The sequence below is a fragment of the Furipterus horrens genome, unplaced genomic scaffold (genome assembly GCF_987537825.1).
Source record: "Furipterus horrens unplaced genomic scaffold, mFurHor1.1.pri manual_scaffold_13, whole genome shotgun sequence".
Taxonomy (NCBI): domain Eukaryota; kingdom Metazoa; phylum Chordata; class Mammalia; order Chiroptera; family Furipteridae; genus Furipterus; species Furipterus horrens.
In genome coordinates, this window is record NW_028327183.1 from 13,643,216 (window position 1) to 13,669,213 (window position 25,998).

At 49.5% G+C, this 25,998-nt stretch overlaps 1 protein-coding gene and 1 pseudogene across 1 annotated transcript; one reads left to right on the top strand and one right to left on the bottom strand.

The window, feature by feature from the left end:
- On the top strand, nt 1-24,822 carry BEAN1 (brain expressed associated with NEDD4 1). The gene is made up of 6 exons (XM_090259009.1): nt 1-25; nt 219-329; nt 8,656-8,757; nt 20,144-20,341; nt 23,307-23,451; nt 24,472-24,822. The coding sequence occupies exons 1-6, from the start codon at nt 1-3 to the stop codon at nt 24,722-24,724; spliced, it is 834 nt and encodes a 277-aa protein (XP_090115135.1). The 3' UTR covers nt 24,725-24,822.
- Nucleotides 9,820-10,444, bottom strand: LOC149994045 (nuclear envelope phosphatase-regulatory subunit 1 pseudogene; annotated as a pseudogene).
- Nucleotides 24,823-25,998: the final 1,176 nt, after the last annotated feature.

The following is a 25,998-nucleotide window of genomic DNA, read 5'->3' on the forward strand; positions in this document are numbered from 1 at the left end:
ATGGGGACCGCGGCACAAATTGGCCGTATCCCTGCTCCAGCACGCCCATGCTCTGCAGCCCAGAGCTTCCTCAGTCCCCGCCCAAAGTGGGGGCATGCTCTCAAAGTCACCATCCTCTCCCCTGAGGTTGACAGCCCAGGGGACCTGAGCATCCAGCTTGCAGGGTTGATGGGTGCTGTGTGGGCGCCCCCATCATCTGTCTGTTTGTGTCTCTGCAGGTGAGCGGAGGCTCCTGCCCAGCGAGAAGGGCAAGAAGCCAGAGCTGTACTGGTGGGCAGGTTGGCTCCGCCATTCTGCTCCAAGGATGCCTTGCAAACGCCCTTGCCCCAGTAAGTCTCCTTCTGCATCCTTCTGTAACTTGGGGCCAGGCAAGGGCAGAGGTTGGAGTCAGGGGTCTGCTCAGGGGTGGGTGTGATATGATGGGCATGGGGAGGGCAACACAAAAGACCCCTGACATCTGCAAGAGACATGTCGATTTTGTATGTAGGTTTTGCTACTGCGGGACTTTCAGAGCCTTTAATGTGGTGATGTGTGTTGTCAGGCCCCCATAGAAAAGAGAAAGCCCAGTGGTCTTCCCAGAGTTAACTGACCACAAGGAGAGTCTCAGGGGGTTGGGGCTGCACAGAACACACTCCTTGGCATTCACTGTCCCAAGGAAACACTTCCTGCAGCATCCCCACTGGGAAGCCTCTCACTTCCTCATTCATTTCATCTAATGAAGCATTGAACTATTTCACCCATAACATTCTTCTCATGGCTCCCTGTTGCCCACAAGTTCAGGCAATGGACTCAGTCAGGTGGACTCTGGGCTCAAGGCTGCTGTCTCCTTCATCCGACTCCCCTAATCTCCACCCGCACCACCTCCAAGGACTCAGGCAGCCACCCTTACCCCGAGCTCCCCTGCACCTCTCTGATGACAGCTGCCTGATTTCCCCCATGATGTCCCCTGAGGGCCCCCAAACCTCCATCACTTGCTGCAGTCTGGGAGGGCACACATAACCTCCCTGTCCCTGATGAGCTGGGGCTGTGATTCTGTGTGAAATTGGGGGCCCAACCTCAGCCCCATTTATCTACTTGTCACCATCCCTACCATGGTCACCCCCACTCACCACTTTCTGTTTGAACCTGTGTCATTGTTACATGTCACGCATCTTGGGGTTGGGGTCTTTCTTCCAAATAGTTGAAACCCTAATTATTAAATCTTTGAACATCCAGGGGCTGCAGCAGTAGTGGGGAGGAGAAGCTGGCAGACCCTGACTTGGTGGGACCATCACCAGCATGCCCCAAAGAATAAGGTGGCAATGGGGCTCATGGTACAAAGAGTGGGAGGGAGGGGGGCCCAGCCTGCCTACTGGTCACCATGGGTACACAAAGAGGGCTCGGGTCGAGAGCTAACAATATCGTTACTAGGAGACAGTACAAGCTTAGTAAGTCGTTGTTACCGTTGACTCTGTGGCTATTGCTGTGCGGTGACAATAGCCACAGGGGCATGGCAGAGCCCAGGGACATCTGCCCCACAGAAGGCTGCAGTGGTCATGTCCTTGCCCCTATGAGCAGCTGGGAGTGGAGGAGACTGGGGTTGCTGAGTGTGGAGGGCTTCCCAGAACCTTCTGGGGTCAAGCCAGGCCCTTCAGAGTCCTGCCCATCTGCACTAATAAAGGCCATCACTGCCCGACAGCCATCTGCATGTCCACTTCCTGAAGACCCCAGGGTGGGCTCACGGATGGCTGGGCTGTTCAGAGTGGCTCCTGCACAGCCCACATCCCCGCCCCAACCCCGGCCCCCCATGAGTGAGCCAGTCCTCATCTAAAATGAAGGGGAGTCTTGAGGCCCATGCGTTCCAGGAGCTCAGGGCTGCTGTGACATTCCTTGGAGGGTGAGGGGGGCCCAGGCAGGCAGAACTCCGGGCCCCCCAACCACAGGCTTCAGCCACAGCAGCCCTGCTTCTGTCTGCCTACAGGCTGAGGTCTGTTCAGGTTCCACCTGCAGAAGGTCGCAGGTCAGGTGCGGTGGGGCTTTAGGGCCCCTTCCTCCATCATCTCTCTCCATTTCTGCCCCGTTCTTCTCACGTGGTCTAATCCAACTCCTTCCATTTCTCCAAACTTATCTAAGAAGTGCTCACTGTCCCCCCTTTCAGCTCCCCAGTCAGCCTTCTGCACCCCCACCCCAATACCTCATTGACTTTTGTGTCACTAAATTCAGCCCCGAGTTTCCGGTCCCTAGCTATCTCTGCCCCCGTTGGTCACTTCAGCTTTCTGGATGACTTCTCCTTTAGGTTCCCTAACTCTGAGTCCTCAGGGCTCTCCTCGGGCCATCTGGGCCCTGACCATCCCTTCACGGCCTCCTTTGGTCCACACCTGCCCCCAGGGCTCGACCCTGGCCCCAGCCTTCTTGCTCAGACCTTCTCACACTCCCTCTGCTTTCGCTGCAGCCTCAAAGCTGGCAGCTCCCAGGGCTCTTTCCCACCCCACTTTCTGCCACAGCCTCCAATTCCTTCCTCCACTTTCTGCTGTCTGTCTCCCCTGGGCAGCCCACGCCTCAAGTTCAGCCTGTTCTAAGCGGACCTCTTTGTCTTCCCCACCAAGCCAGCTCTGCTTGATTTTGCTGTCCCGCTTTAGGACACCACCATCAGCTCTGTCCCTCAGATCAGAAATCTGGAATTGACCCTCAATTCCCCTCCAACACACCCATCTTTGCCAACTGCCCGAGGAAACCCGAGGGTTTCTGAATTGGGTTGCAGATTGGCGTTCTGACTTCGCCCCAGTCTGGACCCCCTCTTCAGACCCAACCTGGACATTGCTGCCTCAATAAATGTTTACTGAACAACCAGACAAGTGAATGTCTCAGGACGAAGCAGGTACTCTCACACAGTCTCTGGAAGGGACACAGGACACAGGCATTCCACAGATCCCGAACACACAGGACACAGGCACACGTCCCAGGAGCTGCCCTGATCTGGACCTTTTTAAGCTGTCCTTTCGAGATCTAGACCTGCTCTGTGAATTTAGACCCTGAACAGGGGATTGCTTTAACTTTCTTAGCTCACAAATTCTCTTGCTCAGTACATGTAATATACTGAGATTGCCCATTTAAACCTGGAAGACAGGGTGGGAGCCATAGCTTGTCCCTGTTTGGCCTTCCACAGCTCTACCCCATGTGCATGGAGAAGAGCAAACGAAAGAGTCCCCACAGTTTCCCAAGAAAGATTAGAATCAGAGCTCGGGAGTTCAGGGGAAAGAGAGGGAAGGGTGAACCCATGTCGGGGAAGCAGGGCGGCAGGCCTGGGTCTGCCCTGCTTCCACAGCTTCAGACCCTGGCAGAAGCAACTGCCCAGGGCCTCTCAGGAGAAGGGCAGGCATTAATCAGACCGGGCTGAACGGGCCCCCCACTCCAGCATCCCCTATCCCATCTCCTCTTCCAGGCATTTTAGTCCATCTTGGCCCCTCACAGAGACAGCCCCAGTAGACCTCATCATCCCTCCTCTTTAATACAGCAAATGAGAGACAAAGGCACAGAGAGGAGGCAAGAACAGGGACGGGAAGGCAGGGAACCCCCAGAGGGGCTTTGGTCGCTTAGCTGCTATGAGAGGGAAGCCGGGTCTTCTGGTTGCACACGCCAGGCCTGTGAGCCATTTTCCAGCCTTCAGCACAACTTGAGGAGGAGGAGGACCAGCCTGGTTTCTCAGCAAGGCTGGGGGCATGGGAGCCTTCTCCATCTGGCCCCAGAGAGGCAGGGTGGCCCAGGATTCCCCCAGGACCCAGGCTCCAAGAACAGATGCTTCACAACGTCTTCTTCCCCACCAGCAGATGGCAGCCCCACAGAGCTCCCTGGGAGGTGGGAACAGCCTGCTGCCCTCTGGCCTCAGCAGAGAGATGTGGGGGAAGAGGGGCTTTGGGGCCCCAGGGGAGACTGAGCCCGTAGCAAAGTAGAAAGGAATGTGGAAGGTAGCTTCCAAGGACCCATAGAGGAGTCAGGTGGGGCTTGTCTCTGCTAAGCTCACAGGCTGCCCACAGGCTGGCAGGAATCGGAGCCTGGAAGAGCGTGTGGGTGTGCTTGGGTCTCCCTCGGAGTTAGTGTGATGCGGTAGACAGTGCTTGGGTTCAAGTGCCACCTGGCATGGACTCCAGCTGTGTAATCTGGAGCAAGCTATTTAACATCTAGAAACCTCAGTTTGCTCATGTATAAAATGGAAATAGCCATACCAGCCTTTTAGCTTGATGCTCAGACTTGACATGCCACAAGGAGACTCTAGCTTGCTGCCAGGCACTGAGATGCTCAAGAAACTTGAAAGTCTGGTCCTTTTGACCATCCTCTCCCTACAAAGCTCAGTATATCCCAGTCTTTAGAGCAGGAAAAGGGAGACAGATGGGGGACGTTGGAGATGAATTTAGGGTTTGGACCAAACACTATCATCATAACCATTACCTGTGCAGAGCCATTACTTAGCTATCAACAGAGGGAAGGACTTGAGGGCAAGGAAGACAAATGATGGGTCACACTGCAACATTTACCACTTCTGTGCCCAGAGCAGACATTGCTAATCAATTGCAGCACCGTTTCCTACTGAGCCTGGAAGCAACCTCAGACTCTAAACACAGGCAAGCGTGACCCAATTAACATTAGCCTGTGGGATGAAACCCTTGCCCATTCTTTGCTGAGGTCTGACCTGGAAGTGGGCAAGGCAATACAAGGAGTAACTTCAGGTAGTCATTTCTCTCTGGGCCTCAGTTTCCTCATCTGCAAAATGGGAGTAGATAAGAGTATCTACCTTCAGAGGCTGGCAGTGAGGATCAAATGAGATTTCACAGGTAAAGGGCTTACGAAGCCTTATGACGGTTTCTTTACATGGCCTCCTTGCTCCCCTGAAGCAGCCCTGCAAGGCTGGGGTCACATGAGGAAAATGAGGCTCAAGGACATGAAGAAACTAGGCTAGGTGACACATCCTGGAAATGATGGGGCCCCAGGTGGGTCTTTCCAGCTAAACTACAGCCGGACAAAAGGACCAGGGTGGAGCCAAGTTCACCCCTTCACCCTGACCTGTAGGGTGGAGAGTCGAACCCAAAGCAGGACTTCATTGTCCCATAGACATCCTGGCTGCCCTTTCTCAGAGGTCTCTGGTCTAGCACAGAGTCTGACTGTAGTTAGTGTTCAGCATCTGATGGCTAATCTTAATTTTAAATGTTCAATGATTTCATATTCAAGTCTCTGGCAGGAGGGCATCCACCTCAGTTTGAGCACTGAATGTAGCAGTCCTCCCCTTCCCCAGCTTTTGAAGAGCAGCCCCAGCTGGCAAAGTGTTTGCATTTCACTGTCCCCTGGCAGTGAACTCCCTGGGTGATCTCTTCCAGCCTCATGGCACTGAGCAGCGTCCATACACTGATAGTCCCCAAATATACTTCTCCAGCTCCAGACTCTTCCTGAACTCCAGGCCACCCCGTATCTCTACTCAGATGTCTACAGAGCGTCGTAGATATAACACATCAAAACCTTAACTCTTGACTCAGTCCCCCACCAAACTGGTCCATCATCTTCTTGACCTCAGTCAATGGCAGTTCATTCCTTCCACATGCTCAGGCCCCATCCTTCGTCACTTTTTCCTGATCTTCTTATCCACCCCAAATCCAACTAATCTGTGAATCCTAACAGTTTCCCCTTCAAATCTGACTTCTTGCTACCTCCCACCACAAACCCACTGGACCAACGCACTGTGGTCAGCACTGGGACCACTGTCCGGCCTCTTCTGCCACAACCAGGGAGTGTGGGAAAGGGAAGGATCTAGAAACTGAACCTTGGGTTGGTTGAGGGCAAAATGGTTTCTGTATCTAGAAATCTTGCTGGGGAAAGCATGATCCCCAGAGCTGTCACCCACAGTACTCCAAAGCCACGCACACTGGGAAGGATTTACCTGCCAACGAGAATGTGTGAGGATGTTGCCATTTCTCTGCCAAGGGCTACCCTAGATTTGCTACCCCGAAACTCAGCTCTGCCTGCACCTGAAACTGTGCCCAAGGGCGAATGGGAAAGGTCGGCTGTTCCTTGTGACGTCACCACAGAAGTGTGCAGGGCCTGCATGCTTCCCAGATAGAAGAAAAAGGCCCCAAGAGAGAAGTCACGTGCCTCATGGACCCAGGGAACACTGTAGCAGGAGCCAGCGTTCAAAAGCAGGGTTTCTGGCCCAAGCCCAGGGCACTGGCCACACTGGTCCCTCTAGGAACTGAGTACATTTTCACCTCCCAGATTTCCCTCAATTTGCTTCTCTCTGCATTTAGAACACTATATCCCCCCTGAGTCCCCAAACCATCAGCATCTAGGGGCTGCTTCCCTCCCCCACTCCCGATACCACTTGGACTTCAAGTCTGTAGATGTCTTCCAGGCCTTGCTCAAGAGTCATTCCAGAACTTTCCTCTGCCCAGACCCCAGTCCTTTCAACCACCAGATGATACTTGTGTCCCCTAGGAGCAGGGGTAAGGGTGGGGACTGGGTGGGGATTAGCCTCGTGCAGTAAAAACAGCCAGAGCCAGAAGACTCAAGTTCAAAAACCATTGGAATACATGCATTTAAATCACCAGGCCTCCATTCATTCACCTATAAAATGAGATAATGAGACCCAGTTTCCAATGTGAGTTTGGTGAGCACATAGGTGCTCAATAAGGATTTTATCTTTTCTTTCTCCTCTGGCTCTGCAGTCCCACAGTGGGAGCTACAGAACTCACCCAGGCTTCCCTGCAGGGTCCTCCCAAGATTGTTCCAAGAGGAGATCACATCTTCCCTCTCCCTCCCTGTCAGCCCCAGGTTGGTGCTGAGAGGCAGCACCTGTCAGGTTTTCAGAAGGGCCAGCCAGGTGCCAGACCTCATCACAGGCACATGGGGGAACAACTCAAGATCCCCACCTTGTAGACTGGGTGTAGCATGTCATCTGCTGACCCCCTGGGATTTACTCTGAGATTTTACCCCAAACACCTCGCACCATAGATGCACAAACTGAGATGCAGATTGGGGACTGACTGGGTCACACAGCATGTTCATGGCCAAAATTCTGAGGGTCCCCTGACTGGGTCACACAGCATGTTCATGGCCGAAATTCTGAGGGTCCCAGCCTGATACCACATGAAGTGCTCTTTCCACACGGAGCCCACTGCTCTGTCCTCAGGGAAGATGTAGAGCAGGAACAGACTCCTTTTGAAACTAGAACTGTCAACCCAAGAAGAAAGGTCCCCTCAGCCTCACTTGGGGGCAGTGGGCAGTCAGACCTGCAAACCCGCCCCCACCAGCCTGCTGCAGTCCTCCCCACTCTGGGTATCAAGACACCAGGATACTGTCTCAGCATCTGGAATGAGAACTGAGGAATTCCTTTTCTGGGGATTCTCTCGAGCTGTCTTTTGTTTGTTTAATAGAAATACCAGCTCACAGAGTCAATAGTTAAATATTCAGGAGTTTCCTGAGCCATTGTTAAACCATCGGTAGCCACCTTAAAATCTACCATGATGGGAGTATTTATACCATGGAAATTGACAAACACTACAAATCAGGGATTTCTTTCTCTTCCTTCCATCCTTCCATCCATCCATCCATTCATACATCTCTTGTTTCCTGAAAGCTGGTTTACCAACACACACTGAATAAAGCACACCTACAGAAAGGGGCGCAACTCATGAGCATACTTCACAAACTAAACTCACAACTTCCCTCACTCAACATTACATTATGAGATTCACCCACACTGCTGAACGTAACTGTAGATCATTTATTCTCCTCACTACATAGTATTCTGTTGTGTGAGGATACCACAAATAACTTATCCATTATACTTTAATGGACATTTGAGTAACCTTCATTTTGGGGCTACGAATGAACAGTGCTGCCGTAACTGTTCAAGTATACTGCTGTCCAAGAGAACTTCTATGATAATGAAAATGTTCTATATCTTCACTGTCCGATATTATAGCCACGTGGAGCTATTAAGCACTTGAAATGTGACTAGTACAACTGATGGACTGAATTTTAAATTCCATTTTAACTAACTTAAGTAGCTACATGTGGCTAGTGGCTACTGTGTGGAGCTGCACAGTTCTAGTGCATGGCTTTTGGTGAACATATGACTGCATTTCTGTTGGTGAACGCATGCCATCTAGGAGGAGAGTATCTGGCTTATAGGGTATATATATGCTTGGCTTTAAGAGCCAGAAATAAACAGTTTTCCAGAATGGCAGTACCAATTCGTATCCCCACTAGCCATTCCTGAGAGCTCTAGTTACTCTGCAACCTGCCAACACTTGGTATTGTCTGGATTTTTTTATTATAGCCATTATGGTGCATAGCAGAGATATCATCTTGTGGCTTTCACTTGAATTTCTCTGGTGATTAAATATAGTTTAGTACCTTGGATATTCTCTCTTTGTGAAGTGATTCTTTGATTCTTTTGTCTGCTTTTCTGTTCGCTCTTATTATTGTTGATTTACAGCTCTTTCTATATTCCGAATGCAAGTCCTCTGTTTGATATATGTTGCAAAAATTTCCTCCCTCTTTGTGGATTGCCTTTTCACTGTCATAATGGTATCTTTGGATTAACAGGTATTCTTAATTTTATGTATAAAATGTTGATTAATTGTTATGTATAATTATTTACTTTATGCATATTTAACTTTAAAATTTCAGAAAATGGTACGGAAGATAAGATTATGGATTACTCTCTTGGACTTCTTAGGAATGAGGATTTTACCACTGCACGTCAAAGAATAAAATTTTATAACCATGAAGGTGGGCACCTTTTACATTGGATGGCAGCCTTGTTAAAAGAGTTTTTGTCTGTTATTGAAACTTCAGGTTTTAGGTTAAATGAAATTTGAAGGATTGCTCATAAAACTATTTAAACTTGTTTTTAAAATCTCTTACTTGTTTCAAGTTAGTTAGGTACCTCCAACACTTTAAAATATTGCCAATGACCTCAGTAGTTATAGTAGATATAGGACTGTTACAGTACAGGTGGCTATTAAACATGCACAGTGTGTCACCAACACTCTCTCAACAACGAGAACAGTAGTGCTGTGGCATCGCTCCCTTGTTATCCTGTGCGATACTAACACACTGGCATACCTACCAAGCGTAAAATCCAATTACCTAAAACAACACAACTATCAAGTTCCCAGACAATATGCAGTTTATAACTGAGTGTGTAGATTCAGAAACCTGTGGAGTGTTCTTTGAATTCTTTTAAAATATAAATTATGTTGAGCATTAAATAAAAACACTGCACTAAACAGGATAACCCTGGGCATGGCAAAACTTCAGTAGTTGGTTTAACGAATGTTTTCCTAACATTTCAATATCAGTTTCTGCTTAATCTTAACACATTCTCCTGTAGCAGGATATTTTAAGTGCACAAGAATAAAAGGCCCAGCTCTACACCTTTGTTTTAGCACAAGACCAATGGGGATGGCAAGCTGATGAAATATGCAGGAGGGGAAAGGTGTGCACAATTATTTTCCTCTTTGTCCAACACTGGCTTTGATTTAGAGTAGAATGCAAAAATATGGTAAAAGCTGAATGAGGGTCTAAGTTTGATTCAGTAACCACGAATTATACTTCAAATGCAAAAAATCTTGGCAGGATTGGAATCACTAGAGCTACACTAACTCTGAAACATAGGTTGTCCAGGTATCAGGCACTGGTGATGAGAGTCATCATCAAAAGACAGTCGGGGTGAATAGCACACATTTCCTGTCAGCTGCTGTGAGGACTTGCATTTTTTCACACTCAACAGGAATCCTGAGGGCATTTTTACTTCTCACTTGCTTAAAGCAAGGCTGTTTTAAGGTCCCCTCATTGAGCACGAGGCCTAGGTTTCAGACTGAGTTTGACTGTACCATCCCAAGACGTATTATACTCTGTTAATACTGTTTGACATTGAACTGCTATAATTGATGGCGCAACTGCTCTCTTGGGTATCCCACAAAGAACAAGTCTATTAGAGTGAAACAGCTAATCATGAAAAATGGATGATTCCATAAGGATGTGAAGAAGGACCCTTTTGTGTCTGGGGATCCATTAACCAGTTCCTCCATGGTAAGCATTCTCCAGTGTCCTGGGGCAGGTTGTAAATGGTGAATATTTAGAAAGACTTTTTTCAAAACCTTCCACTTGCTCCAGCCTTAGCCTTACATGTCAGTCCCTATGCAGTTCCATGACCCCTTTCCCATCTCAAAGCTCAAACTCCCACCAAACATCTTTATTTTTATATAAGGTAATATTTGATATAATTTACACGTTTTTATGGTTGAAATCTTTGTATTCTGTTTAAGAAATCCAAGGTCATGAAGATGTTTTTCAATATTTTCCTCTTGAAGCTTCTGTTGTGCCTTTCATGTTTAGATCTATGTAAGATGGATACTTTTACAACTGGCAGGTTTGACTGTTGTCTGTTGAGTACCTACTGTGTGCCAGACATCCTTCTAGGCAGTGTGCTTTGAATAGTTCATGGCAAAGGTCACTGTTCCCATTTTACAGATGAAGGAATAGAAGCTCAGAAGAGTGAATTACTCAGAGGGCACCGCCTGCTAGAGGCAGGGCTAGGATTTGAACCCAGGACTGTCTGTGTCTTACTTAGCTAGAGCCTAGGGCAAGGTACAGGTCAGCTCTGATGGAGGAGCTCTGGGCTTTCCCCAGAAGAAAGGTGGCTGAAGAGTGACCGTCTTCCCCAGAGGACCCTAGGGCCATTTACCTTCTCAAAGCAAAACTCAAGGAAGATAGTACTTGAAAAGGGGGCTCAGCCACTGTTGCCCAAGAACATAGCTCTTGGCTGGCCCAGCTTGTAATAACTTTCAGCACTCATGAATTTAACATTTCCTATCAATTATTTATGAACAGCCTGGAAATTTCATGTCACAGGTGGTCATTTCTCTAAGCCATGATTTTGAGTCTCATAATGGAAGCTGAGATGTGGGAGCTAAGCCCCTAACTGATGAGTAGGCAAGCCCAGCCCCCCTAGTATCTGCTTCTCAACACAATTCCACTATTTCCTACCTTCGCGTATGCAGAGTGACTCTTCTAGTGTTATACAAACCTGTGTTCTTTGTAGAAAATTGCCTAAGAGCCAACTCTAGGTGGTAACAGAGGAGGAGAAAAAATTAGGTCAGGGTTAGTGATGATTCTAGCAAGAAAATGAGAGCTTGGGGTGGGTTCAAGTGGAAAGTCTAATTCTGCCATGGCTTGGTTCTGTAACATCAGCCAGTTCACCATTTTCTCTGCGGAAATAGGGAAACATGGTTTGTGACACTGTTTCAGTGAGTTTTATACTAATAAATAAATTGTTCATCAAACCAGAGATAAAACTGTAGTGAATGATAACAAGATGATAAGCATAATATTTGGATATGCAGAGGTACAAGTGAGTTAGTTTTGGTGAGTTCATTTAAATGGCAAAATGTATTTCAGTAGTGGAATAATCACTTTTCATTGTACATTTATAGAATCAGGAAGGGCCTGTGAGTGCTCACTTACATTTTTCCAGCTATATTTTAATGCAGTGATTGAAAAGCTTCTTTTTGGTCGTGAAGCACTCTCCTATTAACTCTGATGTGTAAAACAGATGGAAGCAGAACTACTTCATATGAGTGAGAGAAGGGAGCTTCATGTTTTACCAGTAATTCCCCTCTCAGTGCTGGGGCATCTGTGTGGAAACTCTTGCCTTCAACAGTTTGAGAGGTTTATATCAGTCTGATTCATAACCATGTTCCCAGTGTCTAGGTCTATGTGTAGGCATGGAATAAGTAGTTGGTTAGTATTAGTGAGTGGGTGGATAGATGGTGATTGGATGGATGGATGGACGGATGATTGAGTATATGGATAGATGGATGGATGATTGAATTGATGGATGAATGGATGAATGCATGAATGGCTGATTGGAAAAATGGATGGATGAACAGATGATTGGATAGATGGATGATTGAATGAATGGGTGGACATATGGATGGATAACTGGATGGATGGATGGACGATGATTGAATGAATGAATGGATAATTGGATGGTGGATGGGTGGGTGGATGGATGGATGATTGGATGAATAATAAATGAATGAGTGGATGGATGACTGGATGGTGATTGATGGATGGATGACTGAGTATATGAATAGATGGATGGATGGATAGGTTAATGAATGGATGATTGGATGGATGGATGGATTGATGATTGGATGAATGATGGATGGATCGATGGGTGGATGGATGAGTCGATGGATGAATGATTGCATGGATGGATCAACAGATGATTGGATGGATGATGGCTGGATGCATGGAAGGATGGGTGATTGAATGGGTGGATGGATGATTGGATAGATGAGTGGCTGGGTGGGTGGGTGGATGGATGGAGGGAGGGAGGGAGGGAGGGATTATTGAATAGATTAATAGATGGGTGATTGGATGGATGATGGATGGTGACTGGATGGATGGATGGTGATTGGATGGATGGATGATTGAGTATATGGATGGATGGATGGATGGATAATGAATGGATGGATGGATGGATGATTGAATGAATAGTTGGGCAGATGGATTAATGGATTGATGATTTGATGGATGGATGATTGGACAGATGGATAGATGATTAGATGATTAGATAGATGGATGATTTAATAAATGGGTGGATGAATGACTGCATGGGTGATGGGTGGACAGGTGTGGATAAATGGATGATTGAATAGATAGGTGAATGGATTAATGGATGGAAAATTAAATGAATGGATGGATGAATGATGGATGGATGATTGAGTAGATAGATGGATAAGTGGATGGATGGATGAATAGATGGATTATTTAATATATGGATGGGTGGATTAATGGAAGATTGGATGGATGGGTGCATGATTGAATATATGGATGGATGGATTATTGGAAGGATAACTGAATGGATGGATAGATGTATGAATGTATGATTGGATGGACGATGGGTGGATCGATGGATGGATGGATGGATGGATGGATTAATGAATGATTTGGGTGGATAATGGGTGGATGCGTGGATAGATGGATGACTAAATGGACAGAAGGATGGATTATTGAGTGGGTGGATGAATGATGGATAGATCAATGAATGGATGGGTTAATGAATGGATGATTGGATGGATAGATGGATGGATGGATGGATAGATGATGGATGGGTGGGTGGGTGTATGGACTGATGGACGGATGACTGGATGGATTGATGAATTAATGGATGGATAATTGAAAGGGTGGATGGATGGATGATTGGGTGGATGATGGATGGATGTGTGGAAGGATGGATGATTGAATGGATGGATGGATGGATGATTGGATGATTGGATAGTTGAGTGGGTGGGTGGATGGATGGATGAGTGGATGGATTATCAAATATATGATGAATGAATGGATGGATGATTGGATGGTGACTGGATGGTTGGATGGTGATTGGATGGATGGATGATTGAGTATATGAATGGATGAATGAATGGATGATTGAATAGAGAGATGGGTGGGTGGATGGATGAATGGAAGATTGGATGGATGGGTGCATGATTGAATATATGGATGAATGATTAATTGATGGTTGATTGAATGGATGAATGGATTATGATAAGATGGATGATTGGGTGGATGGATGTTTCAATATATGGATGGATGGATGACTGGATGAATTATGGATGGGTGGGTGGATAGTTGATTAAATGGATGGAGAGATGGATGTATTAATGGATGGATGATTGAATGGGTGGATGGATGGATGGTTGGATGGATGATGGATGGATGGGTGGATGGATGAATGATTGGATGGATGGAATGGTGGGTCTATGGGAGGGAGGGTTAGAAAGGGAGGGGGAGGGAGAAAGAGAGAGAAGATGTACAGAAGGAAGGGAAGGATGAAGGGAGGATGAGTGGATGCTCAATTGATGCCTAGTAAGATAAATACATGGGAGGTTAGATGATTGATTAGTTGAGTGAATTTATGGAGGCTTGATTAATAGGTAGATGTGTTCACATTCCAGTCCTCCCTTCCACTATAATCTGCCCCACTAATAATGCCACAAATAGCCAAGTAAAAGGTATCAGCCAACCTTGACATAACATTAGCTGACTTCTTTCAGAGATGCATCCCCATTGTAAGAAGAATCCTGAACACCAAGAAGCCCCATAATCCCAATGTTCAGCAGCCCTCATAGTGACATCCGACAGCCTCACCCCAGGAGCACCTCCCCCTTTCCTGAACTTTGTTGGGACTTCACTCCTCTGTGCTCCTGCCCATGAACCTTCCTCCCTCCCCTCATCTTGTCCTGCTGATTTGTCCTTCAAGACTCAGTCCCCTCTGGTGGATGTCCCCACCCCCAGCACTCTGATATCTCTTTATCACAGTCTCCTGGTGGTCAGAGGAGAGATATCAGCAAGTGTTCTGAGAGGTCACCCAAAAGAGCAGGAAAGGAGACTCAGAAGTACCCAAGCAAATGGGCCTGCCCTACCATGTTCCCTGCCCCTGCCTCTCTCTGCACCCCTGCTGGGAGGCTGGGACCAGCTAAGGGTAATCAGGGAGGGATGGTGCTGAATCCTATTCCCCATATCCCCTCCAATGACTTCACAGCCACATCCTGGTGGCTTCCACAGTGGAGGAAAAAGTGTACTGCTGATACCAGATTTGCCAGGAAAGTGACAAACGTCTTCAAAGTTTTTTGTTACCGGCGCCATCAGTCAGATCTGAGTCCTTGGCTCCCTTTCCCCACCTAGCCAGCATCTTGTAGGGAGTGGATAGGAGTGGAGGTCTAAACATGTTTCCCTCCCTTTGCCAGTGCTCTCAGGTAGCTTCCGGTTGTAAAGAGCTCTTTCCTTGTACCCAGACAGTTACTGTGGAGCTGTCTGCAGGCAACACTTAGCAAGAACTTGGTAATGACAGTCTGTTTCAGTTTCCCTGTCCTGCATGTTCCCCAGGTTTCCTAGACTGAAGGCAGCCTTGACCCTATCCCCCAACAAAGGCCTGGATCTCAATGCCTCCACTCACACCCACCATGCTCTCCTCTCCCCCACCCCAATCTCCCCAAACTTAAACCTGTTCACCCACCCTTAATGTAGAATGATTCAAGTATAAGTGTCTCTTCAGATAAATAGCGAGCAAGTTCAGAAAACACAGGGGATGTGCCCAAGGTCATTCAGTGAGGGAGTGATAGAACTAGAAACAGAAACCAGTTCTCTTAGCTCCACCCCCAACTTTATCCTACTTTGGTTCAAACCCCTGATCTGCTACAAAACTAGGCTGGAGACCCTCAAAAAAGCTTTCTCACCGGTCTGCCTTCACCCTGCCCCTCATTCTACAGCCAGAGGGCTGTTCTAAAACACTCTGACCACACCCCTCCCTGTTTCCTCTTTGCCCTTGGGATAAGAACGGTCTCTCTTGTTTTCCACCCACCCATGCATTCACTGGTAGCTTTCTGCATGTGCCCTGACCAGGGATGGACCCACAACCTTGGCATATCAGGATGACGCTCTAACCAACTGAACTGAACTACCCAGCCAGGGCAAAGAGTCTCTCCTTTAAAAAAAAAAAAAAAAAAAAAAAAAATCCTTATCTGAGGATATATTTATTGATTTGAGACAGACAGACAGACAGAGACAGAGACAGACAGACAGAGAGAGAGAGAGAAACATCAATTGGTTGCCTCCTGTACACACCCCAACCTAAGATCGAACCTTCAACCTAGGTATGTGCCCTGACTAGGGATTGAACCCACAACCTTTTTGGTGTACAGGATAAGACTCCAACCAACTGAGCCACCCAACCAGGGCAGCAAGGACAGTCTCTTGATCTGACATTCAAGACCCCTCATGGTCTGGTGCTTTCCAGACCCTCAAAACTCAGCTCCCGCCAGCCTTCCCTCCAGCCTCCACCTCTCCGCTAGACTCCTCAGTTAAGACCTGATACACTCTCCTGGATGGAAGCATCTACTCAATCCTGACAGTCTGCCAGTATTTGTGGATCCATGGCTGGGCCAGGTGGCTAAGTGGGAGGTGAATGATGGATGGAAGGAAGGGCCAGTGGATCAGTGAGGACTGAGAACAGCTCGTTCGGTCTCCTGAGAATGCTCTAAGACACACAGAGCAGCTGAACCCTGACTTAACTCTGTGTAACTCAAATGGCTCCTGAGCTTCCTTTGTTTGCTGGCCCTGGGGAGATGGGGACACAAGACAAAGAGGACACAGTCCCTGCCCTACAGGGTTCTCAGTCCATATGGAACCATAGGAGTTAAGGGGACAGGCTCAGGAATTGCACAGAATAAGCTGAATCTAAATTCTGGCTCCATCAGTTTAGCTCTGTGCCTCAGCTCCCCATCTGTAGAGTGGGAGAAAGCCAATAACTACCTCTCAGGTTTCTGTGAGAATTAAATGAGGTGGTTGTGCATGGAAAGGGTTAGAGTCTGACTGATATGTGCAAATGCTCAGTCAATGAGGACTACATTATTCTCATTGTTCCTCTTTGAAGAAGTCACCCAAGAGCCTCTTCCCCACAATCCCATCTCTAGAACAGACACAGAGGTAGAAGATACACAGAACATGGCTGGCTCTCAGGTAGCACTTCTGTCTTGGATTGTGGGGTGATCAGTGAGCCCCAAGCCATTGCTGACACACTGAACAGGACAGTTCACAGCCCCACAGCAGTGTGGACTCCATACACTCTGATCCTCCTCTAAGAGGACTGATGTCCCCAACACTCCCAAGTCCTGCTCTTGACTTCAAAAATGAAAGGCCACATGGCAGAGAGGAAGATGGTGACATTGGTTGGTTAGCCAATGGTCTGTGACTTATTAGAGAGAATGCAGTGAGCACCGGCAGAGTAACCACTGGCTCGGCTCTAGCCCAAACCAAAGCCCTGGCCATTGGCTCAAGAGTGGCCGCATGGAGGACTGTGGTCACACCAGATGAGTGGTGGCCCAGAGCTCCATTTCATGACCAGGTATAACTACTGCATGGAGTGCTGAAAGGAATGCTGAGGCTGCCTCCTGGGCCAGACAGGAAAGAGAACCATTGCCCGTTCATAATGTCTGCCATTGGCAGAGTCTTGGGAAGTGGTACAGGTGTGCTACAGAGTCACCAGCCAAGGACTCACTATTTCCTAAGCGCAGTTCAGGCTGGGCAATTTAAACTGATCCCTTTTGCCTGGGAGAACGTGAGGGAGGAGAGCCTCACTTTGCCACTTGTCATCTGTGAGTCTTGAAGAAAAATGGAAAACTTTAGCTGACAGCCAAGGGAATAGAAATGAGAAGCTGGCACTTAGAAACTCAAGCAGTTACAACCTGTCAGAAAGCGAGAAGAAACCAAATTCTCTACCTTACTGAAAATGAAGTCTCCAACTATTATTGTATTCTCTATTTCTTTCTTCAACTTGTCAGCCTGTGCTGTATGTGTTTTGGGGACTGTTATTGGGTGCATATAAGTTTATCATTGTTATAATTTGTTGAAAGATTGGCCCTTTTATCATTATAAAATGTCCCTCTTATCTCTAATGACATTTTTATTTTAAAGTCTATTTTTTCTAATATTAGTATAGCCATTTCAGCTTTCTTATGGTTGCTATTTGCATAGTAGTATCTCTTTTTCCATTCTTTTATTTTCAACCTATGCTTGCATCTTAGGTTCCCAAGTAAGGCTCCTATAGACAGTATATAGTTGGATCTTCTTTTTCATCCAGTCTGGCAATCTCTGCCTTTTGATTGGATCAGCTGATCAATTCAGATTTAATGTTATTATTGATATATTAGGATTTACATTTGTCACTTTCCTTTTTGTCTTCTATGTGTCTATCTTTTTTGTTCCTCTCTTTTTCCTTTTTGCTCTAAGTAAATATTTTCTACTGTAATATTTTGATTATTTTAATGACTTTTTACTATATTTATTTCCTTAGTGATTGCTCTAGGGCCTAGTATATACATATGAATGTATCACAATCTACTTCATATTTATACTAAGTTAATGCCAGTGAAGATTAAGTTACTCTAGTTATTCAGCTGTGACTATTCCTTCTTCCCCTTTTTGTGCTGTTATTGCTATACATTAGAGAGTTTCTTTTCCAGCTCCTTAGGATTTAGTGGAGAGACCACAGCCCAGAGAGCACCTGGTTTAGCCACATACTAGCTTGGCCTTTAATAGCTTTGAGCCTCAGTGTCCTCGCCTATAAAATGGGGAGAATTGTAGGAACACAGGATTGAAAGATGAAGTAAGGTCTTAGCACAGAGCCTGCACATAGGCGGGGCCCTGGAAGCACTGGTCTGTGTTTGGATCTCACTGAACCCCAGAAACCCATTTATCCCAGCATCCTCACAGCAGTCAGGAAGCATGTGTACCAGCCAAAGCCACAGGGAGCTTCCTCTCCAGTGCATGCCCCTGCAGGGCAGCAGCTCAAATATGAACTTCAGCAAACTAAGGTTAGGACCTCAGGCTAGGAGGACAAACTGGCCCAGAGAGCAGGACCTCCAGGCCAGCCCCTCCTGAGGAAAGTCAGCGTGCTGCAAGAGCCACCAGCATGGGCCAGAACTGCTGGCAGGGTGTGTTCATAGCTCAGGACAAGGCCCCAAGTTCATGCTTCATCTACCTGGTTCCTGCCATGCTCTAGTGTAGGTGAGACTTTTGGAGGAAGTGATAGGAAGGGATGGAAAGGGAGAGATGGCAACAGCTGATTTTCTAGCCTCTGGTTTGCAGAAGTCCATGCCCTCATCTGGGAAAATAAAAGCCCTCCTCCAGCTACCCAGGCAGGTTATCATCCAAATTCGGCTTGATTACTACCCAGGACAGAGGCCTCATTCCCCTGAGTCAGTGCAGGGCCTCCCTGCTCCAGTCTGGAGCCACTCACTCAGTAGGGGCCTTGGGCACCCTCGGTGAGCCTCAGTCTGTGCTGAGTTTGAGGTCACAGAAAGCAGCCACACACAGGCTCTGGAAACCACGCATGCTCACACGCAACAGGGACCTGCACACGGGTTCTCAGAGGACAAATAGGGGACCCCTTTCAGAACAGGACCCAGAAGTGCTTGCCCCCGATTCTGTGGCTCACTGAGTGTCTGAAGCCGGCTCCCTGTGGCCAGACAGGGCTAGCAGCCACAGAAGGTCTGATGCCTAGGGCAGTGAGTGGCACTGGAATTTGAAGCTTGGGCCTGAATTCTAGCTTGGCTCAGCCATGGAGTAACTGGGTGACTGGGGGCTGGTCATTTACCAGCAAGCCTCAGTCTACACATCTGTAAAGGGCAAACCATACCCCTGCCCAGCTGAACTGAAGAGAATTAAGTGACACTCCAAGGCACTCACTACCAAGGGGCTGGCAATCCCTGAGCAAGGCAACAGGTGGCCCCGGCTGCTTCTGGCTGACTCTAATCCTCACCCCAGGCCCCCGCACCCCACCAGTTTTTCCTGTGGGATCACAAGAGCTTCCTTCTCTAGGGATCTCAAACACCAGCTGTTAGTCTTAAGGAGGCTCTTGCACCTCCCCATGTTCCCACCACTCTTCCCAGAAGTCCCCTTCCACCTCTATGTCTTTGTCCCAGTCTTCCCCTGCTCAGAATGCCTCCCAGCTTCACTTCTACTGGGAAGCTTTCCCTGATTTGATCCAAACCCCCACCACCATGACCACATGTTTGGGATGCCCACAGCCCAGACCTGCCTGACTTCCCTGGAGTCCCCTAGGTAGGTTTCACCCCTGAGGCAGAAGGCCATTGTTGGAGGCCAGCAAAGTTGGTCCCCACACTTTAACTTCCTGTGCACCCGCCACCCCTTCCCAAGATCTTGATAGTCATTCTGAAGTTTTAAACTTTTCTTGGAGTCCTTGTCTAGCACTGAATCTTGGGTTCTCTTACTGTGTGACCTTGTGTAAATCCATTGCCCTCTCTGAGCTTCCCTTTTCTACCATGAGTTAGCTGAGCTCCTAGGCCAGAGGAGAGAAGAGGAGGGGAGGTCAGAGCCTGCTACCAAAGGCTCCTTCAGGCAGTGGGTGAGGTTTTGCTCCCCTCCTCCCTGGCAGGGGAGAGTCCCCGTACCTGAACTCAGAGTAGGCTCCACTGAGTTAGGGATGAATAACTCACAGGGCAGCAGGGACAGAAAAGGAAGGTGTGTGGCAGGGTCTGCACCCCAGCTCAGTGTCCTCAGTAACCTCTCTCTTTGTTCCCAATAGATCAATACAACCGTACCGGCCATTCCCATGACACTTCCTGGGACCACAGTGTGTTTGTGTCTCCTGTACTGGTGGCAAGTGCGGTCATAGGTGTGGTCGTCGCCATCTCCTGCGTCACCATCATCGTGGGCAGCCTCCGCAGGACCAAGCAGGGTGGGGCCCAGCACCGCCGCCGCCGAGAGTACGAGGATGGCCAAGGTGAGCTGCTGCCCTCCCCAGGGCCTGGCGCTCCTGTCCAGTTGTGACTGCAACCCAGGAGGCATCAAGGAGGTGGTTGCTCTGCCATGGGAGGGGGAGGGGGGTTAGGGAAGGCATCCTAGCAGTTTTAGGTGATCTGGAAGAGCTCACAGGTGCCCACCGTAATGTTCTGGGTGGCATGAGAAGCCCCCTTGTCTGCTAAGGGTGGGACTGAAGGTCAGAGGGAAGGCTGCTCCCTAGCCCCAGACACTATTGGTTCAGGCTGTACTGATAGCTAGTCCAGACAGGGTGTGGATGAAGGGATGGATGGAGAAAGGCATGGGTGGGTGGGGTGCATAATTCAGTGGGGGGGATGAGTAGGTGGGGAGAAGGGTGGGATGAGTGAGTGGATGGATCAGTGGATGGACGGAGAGAGGGCTGAATGGGTGGGATGAGGGATGGTAGCTGAATGGGTAGGTGGAAGGAGAGGTGAATGGAGAGATAGATGGACGGCTGGATGGGGGTAGGTGTGTGGATTGGGTGGGATGTTTGAGTGGATGGATAGGTGGGAAAGGGGGATAGGCAGATGGAATGATGGTAGACAGGGAACAGGGGAATGGCTAGGTGGGATATTGGAGTGGGTAAATGAGTAAGTGGGTAGAATGAATGACGAGCCAATGAATCAATCTCCAGAGAGCCTGCAAAGTGCAGGTAGCACTGACCTGGGACTTTCCCAGCTATAGAAATCAGCCTTACAGCAGAGTTGGTGGCTAACTCCCTGACCGGTCCTAGAAGTGTCCATCTGCTCAGTGTGCACCAACTTTTCACAGAAAGCAGCCACCTGACTGTTTCATTCTTGGACAGGGCCAGTTACTGAAAAGCAGCAGGAAGGAATTCCATTGTATTAAACCTCAGACTACCTTCAATGGCAGGAAAAGTCTGCCCGGAGGCCTGAAGGCACTTCTGCCCAATATAGGGAAAAGAAAAGCAGGTCTGCGGAGTCGTCTAACTCCAGGGGGCGCCAGTCCCACGGCAGATTAAGTGCTTTGGGGGCTCCAGAGCTCTGGCAGGAAGGACCCAGGTCTTTCCCCTGCAGGACAAGAAGAGCGCTTCCTTCATTCCCCTTCCCACCTCTACACCTTTGCAAATGCTCTACCCTATGCCCAGGATGCCATTTCCCATGCTTCCCCACTGACAAAAGCCGACTTGTTCTTCCAGGCCCAGCTCAAATGCCATCTCCTTTTGGAACCTTCTCTGGCCCTCCTCAACCCTCCCAGGTTGGGTTGGCCTCCCTCTCCCTGTACTGTCTTGACATCATACCTTCCCCTCCACCAATGCCCTTGTCACGCCATGGCTGCATTGCACCGGTGACAGCAGGGCCTCAGAGAGCTCTCCTCTGGCTGGGCCTGCAGCCCAGCACAGGACCTGGCCCAGAAAAGGTGCTCTGCAGGCAAAGAAGGAATCCCCTCATTTCATCCTCACTGCAAGAACTGTGTTAGCCCACTTTAAAGACAGGAAAACTAAAGCAACTTGTTGAATGGCCTAGAAGTCCCCAAACCTGAGCCTGGTACTTACAGCATGGTTGAGGGGTCCACAGTGGTTCCCAAGCTCAAGTTTGACAGGTCAACATTGACCTTGAGGAGAGAAATGAACCCAGAAGGCAAAGCCCTCCTGAGTCTATGATGGGGCCCTGGGACCATTGCTTCATGAGCAAAGCCCTGGGTCCTCAGTGGAGAGCCTGGAGGTACTGATGCCCCCTACACCTTCCTCCAGTCTTCTGGGGGTGCACAGGGAGTGGGGCTGCCAGGAACCTTACAAAGGTGCCAGGGAAAAAAAGGAAAAACACACTGTGTGCAACTGTGCGGAGAACACCAAAGTGGCAGAGCACCACGAAGCATTGACCTATTGGCACTGGAGACCCTAGTGTCCTCAAACACACCCTTCCCCTGAAGGGAGGAGCCACCTGGAGGCTGTTGGTGTTGGGGAGACCTCACCTCTCAGCCATTTTGGCAGCTCCCACTGTCCCACAGCCATGTGGAGACCTGTCAGAAACTTGGGAGGTGGAGAGCTTACAGGGTGAGGATCCAGGACAGCCAGCTGCCCCAAGCCCTACCAATAACTAGCTGTGTGGCCTCCGGCAAGTCACTGCACCTCTCTGAACCTCAGCTGTAGAAGGAGACTTGTGCTCCATCAGCATTTCCTAAGCAGTGTTACCAGGTAGAAGAGAATAAGATTCTGTGACCAAATGCTGGAGAAACACAATTAAATGTGTTTTTTAGCTGCAGGACTTTTCAGAGCCTTCGATGTGCTAATATGTGCACAAAAACCCAGAAGAGAATGCAGTATACTGTGTCACTAGAACTCATCATAGAAGCCCCTTTTCTCCCTGGGATATCTTAAGGGAATAATGTATAGTTGGGAGCAGGAAATAGGGAGGCCTGACCCCCCAGAGATCTCTCTGTAGCCTTCATTTCCTGATACCCTCCTGCCCATTTTTCATGCCCCAGCACTTCTCCACAGCTCAAAGCTTCCTGCTTACACCACACTCTTCTTTTTCTCTCTCTCCTTGGCTCAAGATGTTCTGTTCCCTCTGCTTCGTCTGCTCCTCTTCCCCTGGCTAGTTCCTAGGCAAGACTCAGTTCTGGGAGCCCCTCCTCCAGGAAGCCCTCCCTGACCTCCCACCACTTCAGTGCTATGTCTGTTAAAGCTCATGACATATTGCTCAGTACTGGGCTGTCCCCAGGGCATACTGCCCACCCCCCTGGGAGCTTCACCAGGACAAGGCCAGCTTTGTTTCCTCTCTGGGACCCCATGCCCAGCACAGTGTTGGTGCTCATGTTCTGGGGCTGCCACTGAGGAGGGATCTATGCTTGGTGAGAAGCAGGATGGCGAGTTGGAGAGAACAGTCTCAGGGGTTGCAGATAAACATGTGAGGAGCCTCCCTGGCACCAGTCTGAGGCCTAGACCGAATGTCTGTTCCCCGCAGAGTCTGATGAGTCCACATACTGGAGCCGTGGGATGCACTATGCCTGCAGCCTTATGGGGGACTGGCCCCCACCTGCGGACCTGAGCCCCGGTGAGGAGATGAATGCCATAATGCTCCGGGAGCTGTACATTGATCGTCCCCCACGGTAAGGAGGCCTCGTGGGAGAGGAGGGTGTAAGAGGGTGGGCTCCAGGCACAAATGCCCCCCACACAGCGGGAAACAGCAATATCTTTTCAAATGGTATAAACGCAGAAAACACCTGCTCAGAGGGAGTGATCATCTCCTCACCCCTCCTGACCAAGAAGAGCCCAGTGAGGCAGGGTTTGACTCAGCACATGCCACATGAGACGCTCAAAAAAGAAAGAAAAAAGCTCAGTTCCCTCAGGCTGCGGTGAAGGGGTGGGATGGAGGGCTCAGGCCCCAACTCCTTTGTATGTGCCCCAAAGCCCAAGTCACATCCACTGGGACAGGAGTCACTGTGTCTGAACAGCACTCAGGGTCATCGGGTGGCCCTGTCCCACTGGGACCTTGGGTCCTCTCCTGCCAGCTACCCTCAGACAGATCACCCACCAGTTAGTACTTGAAGAGAGAGGAGGGGTCAGGGCTTCTATCACTCTCCTACCAGGAGACCCCTCAGGCCCAACAACCACCCAGCTCCTCCCTATCAGCTGGTTATCCTTTCCCCCCTGCCCCTAGGGGTACTGGGAGGGAGGGCAACTGTAGGTTTAGAGGAGCCCCAGGGACTCCTTCTTAAACCTGGAAGGGCCACTTTGGAGTGACCTGAGGTGAAGGGATGCCCGGCAGCCTGAGGTTGCTCCCACCAGCACTACCCACACCCAGTGCCCAGCCTGGGAGGTGCTCCGTCCACAGCAGCTACTGCTGTTCTCAGCAATCTGCAACCAGCGTTCAGCGACTTGCGCACTCAAGTGCACACAGAACACTGCGGCTGGGTCAGGGTCACGATCAGAATCTAGGTCTCGGTGGTTCTGTGGTGCCTCTCCCTAGGGAGTAGAGGGGTTTCATTGGAGGCACCATGATAAAAGCCTGGCTGGTCCATTGCCAGGGCAGCTTGTCACTACAGACAGGCTTTCAGCTCTTGAGGAAAGACCCCACACCACCCCCAAGGCCAGTTCCACAGGCCCTGAGGGAGCCCCTTCTCTTGTAGTTACGAAGAGTGCATGGGGCCAGGGGCCACTCAGACGTACCTCCCCACGGACGCACCTCCACCCTACTCACTGACCGACTCCAACCCCGGCGGACGCCAGCAGGCGCAGAGCGGCCCCCGTACCATCTCCATGGATGTCCTGCCCACTTACGAGGCTGCATGTGAGGCTCACCCTCCATCGAGCCTGCTGCCACTGCCGGGCCCCGCGCCAGGGCCAAGGAGCCTCCAGGGCTCCCCTGAGAGCGCTGCGTGAATGCCAGCAGGCCATGTCCTGCCAGTCCCTTGGGGATGAGGAAGACTTTTCAGGCACACAGGGGAGCACGTGCACGCACACGCACACATACATACATGCACACAATACACACATGCATACATACACGTGCATACTATACACGCACGCACACGTGCGCATGCACACATGCATGTACACACATGCACATACACAAGCACTCCCACGTGCACACACATATATATGAAACTTGCATGTACACTGACACACCCATGTGTACATACACATCCAAACATGCCCGTGTGCAAACATGTGAGCACACAGATTCCCCATGCACACATCTATACAAATCCATCTGTGAAGGTTTCATCAAAAATGAAGCTCTGCCTACCTCCCGTCTCCTCCCCAGACTGTAGGTTATGACTCTGTAGATGGCGCTGGGAGCTGAGAGGCGGAGAAGGAATTAAGGCTTGCTGTCTCCTCTCCCCAGGCCTGTTTGCCCCTGCCCTCGCTTGGGAGGCTGTGTCCCAACTCTGATTCTGTCTCCAGAAACAGCTCGACCTTCCAAGGTCAGCTGCCTGCCTGCAGCCCTCCCCCCCCCCCGCCCCCCAGGTTGGAGGGATAGGCCTCACTGAGGCTCATTTATGTGCTGAACCTCTCTGTCAAGACTGGACAGGAGAAACACATCACCACCCTGCCACTTACAGAGAGAGGGACTCGGGCCTGCGGGGCTCAGGCATGACCTGGAAGCCCTCACAGCCTGCCCTCTCCCTAACACAGTGCCCTTAGTCTGGTGGTGCTAGTGGAGTTGTCTCTGAAGCCCCCACCCTAAGCCACAGGTGATGAACAGGGACCCTGGTGGGCGTGCGGTGGTGGGGGTAAGTTATAGCTGTCTCCGTGTTAGTCCGACCACTACCCAGGACTGAGGGACTTCAAAGAAGGTAAGGCTCTGAGGCATAGGAGGGGCCCCTCACTAAGTATGTGCCCTGATGGCCTGAGCTTGAATGAGCTGGAGCCAGGCCCCAGAAGCTGGTACTGTCCCCTTGCGTGGTGGCTCATAGCTGGACATTGAGCTCACATGCTTTGGTCTTACCCTCAGGGGTGTTTGCAGAGACAAAGTAAAGGCAACCGCAAGAGGACCAGTGGTTGCATCCCGGCCGTGTTGTCAGGGGCCCCACAGAAGATGTGTGGGGTTACCCAGTTGTAGAGAGGCTCCGATCTTGGCCCACGTAATCCAGCAGTTTCCATCAGAGGCCATGCAGGGAACAGAGGGTAACGGCTGAGAACATTTGAGGGGT

Excerpts from the sequence above, each read along its gene's own strand:
- BEAN1 (XM_090259009.1), top strand. The coding sequence starts at position 1 with ATGGGGACCGCGGCACAAATTGGCC. Across the intron at positions 330-8,655 it reads TTGCAAACGCCCTTGCCCCA|AAAATGGTACGGAAGATAAG; the intron begins GTAAGTCTCCTT and ends TTAAAATTTCAG. Across the intron at positions 20,342-23,306 it reads AGAGTACGAGGATGGCCAAG|AGTCTGATGAGTCCACATAC; the intron begins GTGAGCTGCTGC and ends TGTTCCCCGCAG.